Source organism: Hyalella azteca, unplaced genomic scaffold (genome assembly GCF_000764305.2).
Source record: "Hyalella azteca isolate HAZT.00-mixed unplaced genomic scaffold, Hazt_2.0.2 contig11040, whole genome shotgun sequence".
Classification (NCBI taxonomy): Eukaryota; Metazoa; Arthropoda; class Malacostraca; order Amphipoda; family Hyalellidae; genus Hyalella; species Hyalella azteca.
In genome coordinates, this window is record NW_025941052.1 from 90,639 (window position 1) to 104,244 (window position 13,606).

Genomic DNA, 13,606 nt, shown 5'->3' on the forward strand with positions numbered 1-13,606 from the left:
CCGGGCGGTTTAGCACAAACAAATCCGTCGTGTTCCATCACTTTATGCGACCTCGAAGAATCGCACATAGCATTCAAAATTAATAATGAAGTCTAATGGTCAAAACCCAATTTTTGATGTTACTGACTAAATGTTTTTCATATATTCGTGTCGAGAAATCCATTATGTTTCAACTGGATTAATCTATATCAGTTAGCCATGAAATGAGAATGTAGTGAGCTATACGAAGAAGTAATATGTCCAGTTTTGAGTAGGCTCAACAAAGTGTTTTTTGTTGATAAAAGCATGATAAAATATTATGCAATTCATGTAATTGTCTCAAAACAAGCTAGATTAACTAATTTAAAACTGTACTGAGGAAAAAAAATGTTTCGGCATCTGCAAATCAAGTGCACTCAGTCTTAATAGCAATAAATGGTACTATTTTACATCGCACAATACTACCATTACTAAATAAAAATTAACTAAATTAATAAATACTGCATAACATTTATGTAAATAAAAAGTAAGTAAATATTAAATAAAAGTGAGCAATGGCACACACCCAAACCTAGTCAGTGTGCAGCCAAGGCCTCAATTATTAGGCTAATATGAACTCGCACAGAAGAGGAGTGTAAAGTAGAAAGAGTAGTATCCTACAAGCAGAATAGTAGGAGATTCAAATGCACGGGAAAAAGTTAAAGGCGGAATGGAACCCTAAACTTTTTTCTACCAATATTGGACCCCAACCAGATGACCCAAAGTTAATTGAAATCCATCTTGAACGTCCCACATGGAGCTTAACTGCAAACGTGAACTACGTTCAGCCTCAAATAAATCCCAGCTATATAATACATGAGAAATGAATTTACTATAAATTCTGCTTTAATAACATTCACGCAAAATGTTTCCAAGTGACTGAACCAATACCTAAGATAGTAGCCTCAAGTTATAATTTCTTGTTCTACATAAATATTACTGATAATAGTCCGAATCGTTTACGTTATAATATAACTACTGTTAATGAAGATCTTTTAGTTGATTGACCCCCTCAATATTTGATTGAAGTCTTCAGCAGTGGTGATTGGTTGAGCAAAGTTTCGTCTAGGACTCTAGGTAAATAAAACTAAATCGTGTTTAATGTATTGTGTTGATATAGCACAGATTGGCGATAGACTCTCAAGGCGCTTGGAAAACCTAGCTTATGTAAAGACACGATGAAGCCTGAAGAATTTATTTGATGCAGTTCCTCTCGCCGCTAACCACATTGGAGCTGTAAGCCTAGGTTGTAATGCATGGGGTGAAGTTTCGTCTGAATCTATTCGGTAAGTTGAGACATCATTTAATTAAGCTTACCGCATGTCTTGCCCCTCATAGCCATATAGGGCAACATGGGGCAGCGCGCCCCCCCCCCTTTTTTAAACTAAATTTTTGATGAAGTTTTAATTGATACGAGGTGGTTCTTTGTTTTGTTTAAAGGTACAACTAATGAGGAATGTATGATGTGAATTAGACGCCTATATGGTAGAGCGCCGCCGGCCTAGACTCCGATACTGAAACACCCTTACGCTTACCGGAAGGTGGTTACGCTTACAGGAGTTGCTAGTTGTAGCAACAATCATTCATTCAATAACATAAGCAAGTTGTAGCAACAATCATCCATTCCATAATGCAGGCTAGTTGTAGCAGCAATCATCCGTTCGAGAGTACAGGACTGTAGGTGCCACTGTCAGCCTCTCTGAAGAACCAGCAAGAAAGTTCAACGTTCTTATAAAGTTTAGATGGCAGCAGCGCGCTACTAATAGGACGATAGTTCTAGCCTACTCATAATAATAATAACAATAATATTGGTTTGTCGCTGATTCTCAACATCGCAGAATATTCACAGCTTGTTGTGGTCTCGAACTTGCAACTCACTGCTACAATTCTGCTGTGCTTTACCGCACGGCCTTCTTGCCGATTTTGATACTCTGAATCCTGATACTCTGAACTGTAACAACTGGGCTACCCTGCCACCCTGCCTCATCTCTTGGAAATTGACGATCTTCTTTCCTGGCAACCGCAACTACTTTCTATCATAAAAATTCGTGCGAGTTCTACAAAATAATTAAACTATTTCTTATTGATAAGTTAAGGACGGCTGAGAACTTTTCAATCCGATACAAGGGACAAATGTTATTCGAGGACACCTTGACAGACAAAGCGTCATTCCATTTAGATATACACTTATTTTTCCGCCGCAATTCATTAAAAGTGTAGAAACATTCATGGCGACATTGTTCGACCAGTATTAAGAAAATCACATTTGAGCACTCGATATTTAAGCCATTTGATTATAATAAGTTAGTTTTTATTAGTGTAATAAATCAACTTACCGAGAATATTAATCTGTTAATCACAGAGAATAAAATTAAAAAATATATATACTAATAAAATATTATAAGTGATAGAAAGTAGTGATAAATACTAATTATATAGATCAAAAATGATCATTTCTTATAAGTTTAATTATTTGCCGCGTGAGAAATGATAGTGCTTTTACCTTATCATGGAGCCTCATTTTAGCGCTCAAGGCCCAGCGATGCAGCGTAAAGGGTCCTAGGAAGAGCGAGACTCATTCGTGATATACGCGCAAAATAACCAATATCTGCCATACTTAGCGAGAAACCCGCTATGGGCCAGTGACCCGCAGTGGCTCGCTGCCCCATGTTACCCTAACTCAAAAAAATCAGAAAGCAAAAACTCCTCACCGATTAAACACGACTAATAGGCAGATATGAATTGTCCCAGACCTAATATATTAAGGCCTGATGATATTTTCAATGTCCAGAGAGCCGGACGAAAAAGTTTATAAAGAAACTGACATTTTTTTGAGCCAACTAAACGCTCTCGAGAAGAGTATGCTCATGTTTTATCTTGGGAAATTACTTAGCCCAAATCATAATCAAGATAAAACTTATTGCTAAGAAAACTGCTAAGATAATTGTAGAATTGGTTAAATAATATTTAGATAACCTATGGCGAGATTGGTAACACATGAGCTTCGATTCAAACAAACATTTCGGAATTTTTATATAAATTTTCAACCGATGAAAAGTCCCAAGACGCTAGTTACTAAATCCTATGAACAAAATAATATCACAGTGAAACGAGAGTCCATATTGTAGTCATAAAATAAATATATTCAACCATTATTGAGTCACTAACCTAACAAAACATCATCAAAATAACGCGTGGTCAAAACGGTACTCAATAAAATAAAAAAATATCACATAATATGTATCCCGTCACACACTGTTGAGTGGCCACACTCTTATCTACGCTGCTCAGCGGTCACACTCTCATTTCCGCTGTTGAGTGGCCACACTCTCATTTACGCTGCTCAGCGGTCACACTCTTATTTACGCTGCTGAGTGGCCACACTCTCATTTACGCTGCCCAGCGGTCACATCGCATGCAGATACACGCAGTCTTTATTTCGTAGTGGCGCTTATGGATGGCTTCACGATTAGGTTACTGCGGATCTCTGCTCAAGCATGAAACTCTTTCTCGGTGCTCCACCCAGGAAGTTCATAACTGCTGCCCCGATGATTTTGAATTTCCTAACCATATTTCTATCCATAATTTACGAGGTTGCATAAAATTTAGCCGTCGCAAAAACTGTGCTTTCGTTTCAGAACGTTCTTTAATACTGAAAACTTGAAATTACATTCTATTGCGTCAAAAATCATTGGCAGCCTCATATTTATAATATCTCTTTAAGAATTACTTAATATTAACCATGCGCATGAAGACGATTAGAGTTGCGCCGCATGAAGTACACTACGAGGCTGCTGTGTAGGCTCTAACATTACCAAACAATATTACAATAATTGCCGCCTGGGCAAGACAAAAGACGAAACTTAACTTCTGGATATTCGTCGCCTTGTCAACTTAAATCATCATAAAAATTATTACTGTAACTGAGTATGTGTAATCTTTAATGAATTCACTTCATTTTCTTATATAGCTTGTCTATTGAGGGACAAAAAAAACATGTAGTTGAAATCAATATTATTGAAACGCATAAATTGATTATATACTGAACATATTATCCTACGCGGGTCCCAATTAAACTGGGTACATCGAGTGAAAGGATTTCAGAAGTTACATAAACATACATTCAGAGTACATACAAGAACGACTATAATGTATCATGAACAAAAAAAAACTTGAGGAACACTTGCATCTCTGTTATTGTTGCATAAAGGCTTTTCCAGATGAAAGTTACGCCAACACAGCGGCCAAAGTTGAGCCAAAACCAAAGTACAGTATTAAACAAGTCCTGATAAGCCCTCCCACCGTTCAGACACATCATCCGAACATAAAAATATTTTCACTACATAGTGCGCAATGATCAAAAATACAGAAATTCCATAGACACAGAGCATTTTCATCAGACGATCGCTGGCTCGCGTGCCGGCAGTAACGTAACACGTTTACTTGCTTGCCCGAACTTACGTCATTATTTATTGATTTTGCCAAATAATCAGCTTATAGTTCAATGAAATGTGATAATCTAAAAAGCACAACTTGAACATAAAAAGCGAAACGATTGAAGGCTTTCGATTCTCAAAAAATAATAATAAGCGAAGCGTTAAACAAAAGTGTTATAGAAACACAGCGGATATTTCGCGTGTAACGAAAGAAATAGCAGAAATTCTTAGCATAAAAGTATTGAAATCCTTAGAACGTAAAATGAAAACAAAGTCATGTAAACGAGACAAGCTACACCAGTAAGTGTAAATTACCTTTCTTTCCTAAATTATTTTCGTTCAGAACAATCTGCTAAGTAAAAAATGGAGTTATCATTCCAATAAAAACTGCTAAAATAACTAGTAACTAAGAGCCGCTGTCCTCTTGCCAGGAGCGGGCGCCACAACTTTGCTGTAAGTCAGCACACGTTGTCTCGTGGTGGCGCTCCACGGCCGCTCTACGACGCTCCTCCACGCCATCCAGGGGCCTCTGTTGGTTCATATCGGGGTTTGTGAACCTCAGAGCAGCATCTCCCTGCAGTGGAAAGATTGCTTAACTCTACAAAATATTACCTTGTTTGCACATCATGGGATAAGACATTTACATTATTGCACTTTACTCTGTTAATATTTTTCTTAAACTTCATTGAAGAATGGGTGCGAAATGAAAATTGTTGCAACGTTCTAGCGGCATTATTTCTCCGAAGGCCGCGGTCGACTCAAGCATGTAAAACAGGGGCCTCACTTCTATAGATAAGCTTCGAACAAGTCCCAACGTAATTTTTATCTAAAAAATCCTCTGGGTCAAGAATTTCCATACTACTATTCCAGTTATTTAGGTTGACAGCTGGCAATCGTGTGAAACGATGGCTCTGTGGCGAAACCGAAACTGTCTGTTTGAATCGTCATGTGGAGCTCTATGTTCGAATAGTTTGACGATAAGTCGCTACGAATTGATTAAATCTTCACTGAAATTCCTACCAATCAAGACGCCTGATGAATCTGAAACAATGTTCTGCGACATTTTCTACAATTTGGTGACAAATCTAAACCACTAAAAATTTTTTCAATACAACCCAATACGCTTTCCCTTTAAACGAAATTTGTAAAGAAAAAGTATGACGGCTAATCTGAGCTGTTTATTAATTTAAAAAATTTTGTATAACTCACGACATGATCTTCACGAGAGGAAATTTGCGATGACTGAAGCTCTCATTAAAGTCGTCCATGTCCAGAGTCCAGACCATGGCTCCTCCGAAGCCTTCATTCTTGATGAACTTCATTTTCTTCTTTATTGACTTTTCGTCGTCAAAACTCACCCACATGCTTCCCTTCACCATGTATGGAACCTTCATTTCATCATCCCAGAATTTTCGTCCTCCACGCTGAAGATTTTTTTGCACCTGTATAATATATATAGTTGAAAATAATGAAGTGAGACAAACGAATTACTTCGTGAACATTTGATTTACTGAGCCGCTTTGTTGCAACCGTATTTTCCAACAGATTCCGCGATCAGCATATTCAACGTGAAATTAAACGTGGAACTATCCATCCTCAGCAGAACAAAAGTTTTGAATTGAATCAAAAATAAAATATGTCATTACAACCAGCCAATTGAAGAATTGAAGTCACAAAATTAAAGAGAATGAATGACAGATCTCGTGGCAAGCCATGAGCTATGAATTGTGTTCCTCTCATGTCGAGGTGAGCTTTTATGGGAAGTATTTTTGTTTCTGCATGAAGGTGTTCGATGAAGGTGCTTTGTGTGCAGCCTGTGACTATCCTGAGTGCTTTGTTTTGTAGTGTTTGGAGTTGAGTTTCTATATGTTTGTGTTGGATAGTGCGGGCGCCCAGGCGGGGCTGACGTAAGCCAGCACTGTTCTGATGAACTGTTTGTATGTTGGTGCTAGTGTTTCTTTGTTTTTGCCGAATTTGGTACCGCCAGGGCCCAAAGTGAGTTGAGTCTGATGTTTGCGTTGTTCACTATGTTGTTGATGTGAGGGCCGAATGTCATGAAGGTGTTGTAAGTGACCCCTAATATTTTTGTTTCGTGGGTGTGTGCGGGATCGGGGTGTTGTTCAATGTGGTGTTTGGTCTGTAATGGTGCTTCTTTGTGTGGCTGGTCATTAATGTGTTTGTAGATTTACTAGGAGCAACCTTGAGTCTGTTCAGTGTGAGCCATTGTGATAAAGTGTTGAGATATGTTTGCGCTTGTTGAGTACATATGTCTGCGGATGGGTGAGTGGATGTTATTGTGACGTCATCTGCGTAGGAGCCAATGTGGATGTTTGGAGGTGGTTCGGGTATGTCGTGCATATATAGATTGAAGAGTGAGGGTGATAGGACGGAGCCCTGTGGGACTCCGTTGGGTATGAGTGATGTGTGTGATGACTTGCCTGAGTAGTGCGCGTATGCTTGTCTGCCTGATAGGTAATTGGCAAGCCAGCGTTTATTGTTGTTGTGTAGTGTGGTGTTGTAAATTTTGTTTGTGAGAGGGAAAAGGCTCTACTGATATCTATTGTAAGGAGGGAGAGGGAAAAGGCATATTGATATCTATTGTAAGGAGTAGTGTTCTGTGTGCGGGTTTCCGGGAGTTGATGCCATCGAATTATGCTTTGTGTGAGGTTTGGGAGTAGTGTTGTAGTCGAGTGGTGAGGTCTGAATCCGCGTTGTGTTGGAGAAAGTGTAATGTGCGGAGTGGCTGTGTTCAGTATGAGGCGCTCTATGACTTTTGATGTGTACAGAGGAGTGTGATTGGTCTGTATGAGGCGGCCTCAGTAGGTGGTTTGTTGGGTTTGAGAAGTGTGATTATTTTGCCAATTTTCCAGATGTATGGTATTTTGGAGTGCGAGTAGGAGAAGTTAGCAATGTTTGTAAGTGTCGTGATTCAGTGTGGGCCAAAGTGTTTAAGGTGTATGTTCGTAATGTTGTTGGGTCCAGCAGCGGAAGAGTTTTTAATTTGTTGTATGACCCTTTAGGTGTCGTTTGTAGTGGCTAGGGTAGCTGTTGGGTCTAGTGGAAATTGTTATTTGCGTCTGATGATGCGTCTGTCTTCTTTGTATTTGGGTAACCTACTTATGTTCGTAGTGTTGTATTAGTATGTTTGCTTGTGCTTGTCTGGTGGGGATGTTGTCTGTGTTGGTGGTGATTGCTGCGTGGGTGTGTTATTGTTTGCTGTTTGAGTTGTGTAAGCTGCGTATTGTTCTGTAGAGATGTGTGATGTTGGATTTGTGGTCCAGTGTATCCAGGAACTCGAGCCAGGCCCGTTGCTGTTGCTCTGTGATTTTGTTCTGAATTTGTGCGTTTAGTTCCTGGATTTCTCGAGTAGCGATTGGTGAGTGTGGGGTGGGTGTTTGTCTGAGATTGTTGCGTTGACGGATGAGGCTGGCTATCTCAAGTGTGAAGTTATAGGTTGTGTTGTTTTCCGTTGCCCTTTGGTATGTGTTTCTTGTCAGCCTCTTGGATGATTTTGTTAAATTGGGCAACAGTGTGGTCAATGTTTGTGATTGGGAGGAGGTTCATGTGTTCAAATTTTAGTTCAGGCTCGTGTTTGGATTCCTCGTTTGGTCGCACGCTTCCTTCGACGGGTGCCGCCACTGCGCACAGACACCCCGGTGAGAAGGGGCGTTCCACTCGAAGAAGCTTCCACATCCAGCGGCACTCACCTCGTAGTAAGCCATGCAACCCTCCACTCACCTCGTAGTAAGCCATGTTGCCCTCCACTCACCTCGTAGTAAGCCGTGTATCCCTCCACTCACCTCGTAGTAAGCCATGATGCCCTCCACTCACCTCGTAGTAAGCCATGTAATGTATCCCTCCACTCACCTCGTAGTAAGCCATGCAACCCTCCACTCACCTCGTAGTAAGCCGTGTATCCCTCCACTCACCTCGTAGTAAGCCATGATGCCCTCCTCTCGTGTGTATTCTTCGGCCTCCCAGGCGCCAGCAGCGGCGCTGTAGGGACTCGTATGCGCAGTGTTCGCCAGCCTGTACGAGCGTCCGTACGTCGGCATGCCGATCACCAGCTTATGTTTGGGGGCTCCTGACTCGTGCCAGCTGTCTTGCAATTAGGCATCATTCGAAATATATATATATATATAAACTATTCAGAATGGATATTACAGAGTATAAACACCCAATTGAGTGGAAGTTTTTCAGTGTTTCACTGAATCACTCAGAAATGTTATTGTACATATTCGCACCATTAGTTGTTTATAAATTATAAGTTAATCGCTCAGCAAAAATTCCTGTTATTATTTAAATGCCAACGGGACTAGCTATTCTTGCATCATAAGGGAACAAATGCAAGTAAGCGTGACTGAGAAACAACGTAATTCATACACCATATATGGACGAAAGTATAAGAGAAAATATATCCACACTTCTAGGGAAGGTCGCCGTTAAAAAGCAAGACTGCATAGTTTCAAAATTCACTTATTCAATCTAGTTTACTTTCATTTGTTGATCTTCCTCTTGAAGCTGTATAACAGAAATGCACATTATCGTAGTAAGGTTGGAACGTGTCAGCCTCTTTGGTTTTTCGTGAAAACATTATATGGCATTGAGAAATGAAATATTCTACACTAATTTGTAGAATACAAATTATTTGTAACTTGTAGAATACAAATTATCGTATTATAGAATAATTCGCATGACCCACATTCTAGCGGCATTGGTGACGGAGAGCTGCCGGCGGTAGTCGCCGGCGCTGGCCTGGGCGTACAAGGGGGCGTTGTGGCCCACGCTGCCCTCCCACGGGCCGTGGAAGTCGTACGCCATCACGTTCAGGAAATCCACGAACCTGAGAGAAAAGTAATCTGGATTAAATAATATAGACAGGAAATTTTAGGTTTTTTTGACAATCCGGCTCATGGAGTATTTTGAATTTTGGATATATGTTGTGCCGAAATCGCGGAATTGCCGATTCCATGGAATCGGCTGCCAGTTTGCCGAATCTGTAGAATCAATATTTCGTTGCTGATTCAGAAAATCAGACGTTAGAGTTAGAAGATAAATCGACAGGTAGAGTTAGAAAAGGTTCGGTCAAGTTCGGTCTAGTTCCTGTAAATTTAATTAAGGGGACCATATCGGTTCAAAATCGACGGGTTTGGCTTTTCCGTTTTTCAGTCTCATCTTAAAGCTGACATTCTGAGCTATCCAACGGTACCATTACCATCTCTGTACGTTGATTTATGCGTTCACTAGAGATTCCGCAAGGGGGGAGGTGGGGGGTCTTAAAGAAACAAGACTAGAGGAAATTCGCTGCCCAGCCTATAAATAGAGTCTCTACTCGGAGTGAAGCTCAATCACCCTCCTGTGAACATGTAGTCGCTTCCACCATCCTTGACTGGTACAAGCTCCATTAACGTTTAATTTCGTATCCTTGCTACATTGAGTGGCAATTCGGATGCGCGCGGGATTATTCTACAGGTTCAGCAGCTGGCTGCCGATTCCATAGAATCGGCAATTTCGCGATTTGGGCACGACATATGTACTGATTACCTCGTGTATCCATCTTATGGGCGTCATAATATCAGGGGATTGGTAACTAAGTCGCTTGTCCCTTCAATTTTCTCGATATGAAGCCTAATTTAGTGACATTTTAGGTATCATTATTATTTTAAAAACATTGCCGCAATATTCTCGAGGATATGTCGATAATCTCAAATGGAGCATTATTAAACTGTTTATCATATAAGGTGGTTACTTAAAACAACTCCGAACTTATAAGCAATTCGTTCATATCTCAATAACTATTATTATTCGTGATCGTAGAATGCAAGATTATGTATAATTCTCGATCAGAGAAATATCTGAACAACACAACAAATAATCACTTATTGGTTATTTCTAGTATTTTCACAATATTATCTCACCTTGCGACGGCAGGAACGTCGTAGCCGTTACTGATTTTGTCCGGACCCACCGGGACGGCCGCAGTGAGCAGGAGGCGCGACCTGTGAGTGCGCTCCGCCTCGGCCACGAACGCGTTCTTCAGCTCTAAGAATCAAAACAGCTTACAGTCGAACCCTTGAACCCAATACGAAAATAAAGCCCTATAAGGTGCACCAAGTGAACAGCTGCTGAGTAATTTTAGGGTGCTATCAAATAATTATAGTAAATAAAAATAAAACGAGTTCAACACGAAAAATCAGGTCTAGTCTTAATTGATTCTTCCTTTTCTAATTGAGGTATAGTTACATCTCAATTTCGACAAAAAAAGCTGTAGCCTCTATCCACTGAATTATTTAATGCAAGTAAATTTAACGTCGCACATCATCTTGACAATAAACTTCAGTGAGCAAATGAGACTGACCCTGGAGGAGTCTTGTGAAATTGGCCTTGTCGCAGGCCTCAGGGTATTCCCAGTCCACATCGAGTCCATCAAAGTCATACTTTCTGTTGAAATAATTTTTATATTATTAAATGTCCAAACATATTGCTTGAAATTCGCCCAAATGTGCACATATATGAACCATGACATTCAAATTATACAGCAGCCAAGCACATCAACTGAACCAGAAATTTTGAAGTGAATATAACATGTTCATTCTAGACACGTTGAAGCACTGGAAATTGTGGAAATCCACTTCTAACCTTAAAAAGGAAATGGCGCTCCGGATGAAAGCTGGCTCCCGCCCCGCCAGGTCTTTGAACATCTGCGTGCCGTAACTGGCGCCTCCTGACAAAAGCAAAAATCAACAGGAACCTCTAGCAAAATACAAACAATATTCAGGAGAGATCAATCAAAACTTTATTGCCCACTTCTAATTGCAATAACTTTTTCGAGATTATAAAAGCTCCCATCATCTCATATGCCCTTTCTTCATCAACGAAATTCGGAAATCAAACTTAAACTTTGCACTCCATGCATCACGATCAGACATTTCTATTTGTGTAAAAAATTAACATTGTTTAACGTTATTACTTAATGCTATAATAATTATGACGTCCCACGAAACGCCCGATGAAACGTTAATCCAAAACTAACTGAAGTACATAGTTCAAACTTCTTCGCCCAGGAAGCCATCATGTTAGCCAGATATTTCATGCCAGGCTTATAATAATAGCATAATTAATAACTAGATCAATGGCGGTGCTTCTTTGAAGAAAATACAGGTCTTTAAATTAAAAAAACTTCAAATTTAGGCGAGAAAAGCGATAGAAAGTCGCCAGCCAAACCTAACCTAACAAAACCAAACTAGGCTTGGCCTATGAATGTTTTAAAAGTGTCTGCAATATCTCAAAACTTCAACTGGTATAGCATCATTTCCAACAGTCATCATTGACTGAAATAAGCTCACCTACAGCGAGTAGAACCTTCAACCTAGGGTTTTTGTTTTTGAGTGAGGTGACGGCACGGTAGTGCCATGACTCGTCACTCGCCTCAGACGCAGCAATCTCTCCACCTCGGATGCGAGCAAAAGCGTAGATGATGTGAGTACAAATGTGCGCGTCGATGTTCTCCGCGGTGAACCTGCCACGTCCAGGCCTGTATTGTGCCCAGTTTGTGTAGTAACACACAACCTAGGGTAAAAATAGTACAGGAATTGTCTCAGGCATAACCACCTCAAACGTTTGTTGTAAAAAATTATTCGGCAAGCAAGAAATCTTTAAACAGAGAGGCAATTCGATGACTTACGCATGGAATCTTGGTAGGGAAATCTTGAACTTGGTTTTCAAGCTCCACCACTGCAACAGAATGCCTTACCTAAGCAGATGAGCGATTGGGTTCACAAAAATCTCTAGCCTTTTATCATTTTCAAATTTCGAAAAGAGCGAATTTTTTCTATTTTTAACTACGCAGAACTACAACCATAATATTCTACTCTAGGCAACGAGAGAGTATCCCTTACCTTCTTATCACTGCTCGATGCCATATCGATGTGAGTTTCGTTGCTAGTATACGAACCTGAAAAAATTATCATAAATGAAGATAATTCCAATCTAAAGTCATTTTCTTAAGCCATTTTACACAATGAAAAATTTTTACCCTGTATTTTTTACGGGGTAATGAAAATCATTACCCCGTATAAAAATGTTCATAATTGCTTCTGATCTACCACTTGCTGATTAAGTGACGAGGAAGAAAATCAGAGGCTAATCTTTCAAATTAAAGCCAGCAAGCCTTGGCCCACTGTACTGTTAACGATTTCTTATCGCTATCAAAAATTTACATCCAAAACCGTTTTAGTGCATTTTATCAAGATTCAGGTGAAAATAAAAATAAGGATGGGATAAAAAGAGTGGAGGGCATCATGGCTTAAAATGCCATGACACCTGTAGTAGATGCCTGGCCATCTGGTCTGAAATGACACTCGAGGCGGATCAAATGTCGAAAAATTTTAACTTAATCGATTTGATAAATAATTCTCATTTAAATTCAATTGATAAATTTACTATTTCCATACGTATCAGAGATCATCGTTAAACAAATGATCTGCCACCGCTCGAAAAACGAAGAGGAATGACGCTTATAAGTAGCACGTACATAATAATGAGGCAATCAAATTCACAAATTGTTAAATTATTAACATTTATTATTGTTAGCGAAATTTTGACTCATTGAAATTGTTTCGAAAATACATTTTGGTATTAAAACATGAATGCGCAAATGTAATTATAAAATATAAGAAGAAGCCTCAACTGACATATAAGCTCTGTTGTCAAGGTCTTCAAAGCATTGAACGAAAAAAGCTGTCAATTGAAACAGTCATCACGCTCACGGTAACAGACAGCAGCGAGGCACCCACCTCTCAGTGTGAGAGCCGGCTTCGTAATGAGTGCTACGCACACGCAGTAAGCACTCACGCAGTACGCAGTGCTGCCAGCGACTATTTTTTTAAAAACCTAGATTATACCTCAGAAAAAACCTAGCATCATCCTAATATATAATTCATAGTAATAAATCCTTGTTGTTCACATAGGAATGAGTATGGATATATAGGGATGAGCATAAATTACAATTTAACATCTTTTCAATTTTTTGAACAGTCATTTAAAAGATCACAATTACAATTCATCCTCATCCCCCTCGTAAACATCAGCATGTCTTGCATCCATTAATCCACTTTTATATATCCTGTATACAAGTATATGGCTGTATATAA

General features: G+C 39.6%; 1 protein-coding gene across 2 annotated transcripts; it reads right to left on the bottom strand.

Annotated features, from left to right (window-relative positions):
* Nucleotides 1-4,020: 4,020 nt before the first annotated feature.
* Nucleotides 4,021-13,263, bottom strand: LOC108678528 (chitotriosidase-1). Of its 2 annotated transcripts, none has more exons than XM_018166978.1 (10): nucleotides 13,250-13,263; nucleotides 12,353-12,408; nucleotides 11,801-12,023; nucleotides 11,094-11,178; nucleotides 10,813-10,895; nucleotides 10,373-10,496; nucleotides 9,157-9,297; nucleotides 8,384-8,552; nucleotides 5,664-5,896; nucleotides 4,021-5,028 (listed from the first exon to the last, which is right to left on the bottom strand). In XM_018166978.1, the coding sequence occupies exons 2-10, from the start codon at nucleotides 12,374-12,376 to the stop codon at nucleotides 5,013-5,015; spliced, it is 1,098 nt and encodes a 365-aa protein (XP_018022467.1). In that variant the 5' UTR covers nucleotides 12,377-12,408; nucleotides 13,250-13,263; the 3' UTR covers nucleotides 4,021-5,012. The 2 variants fall into 2 exon arrangements, with proteins under 2 accessions (XP_018022467.1, XP_047738642.1); XM_047882686.1 differs by lacking the exon at nucleotides 13,250-13,263 and adding an exon at nucleotides 13,148-13,233.
* Nucleotides 13,264-13,606: the final 343 nt, after the last annotated feature.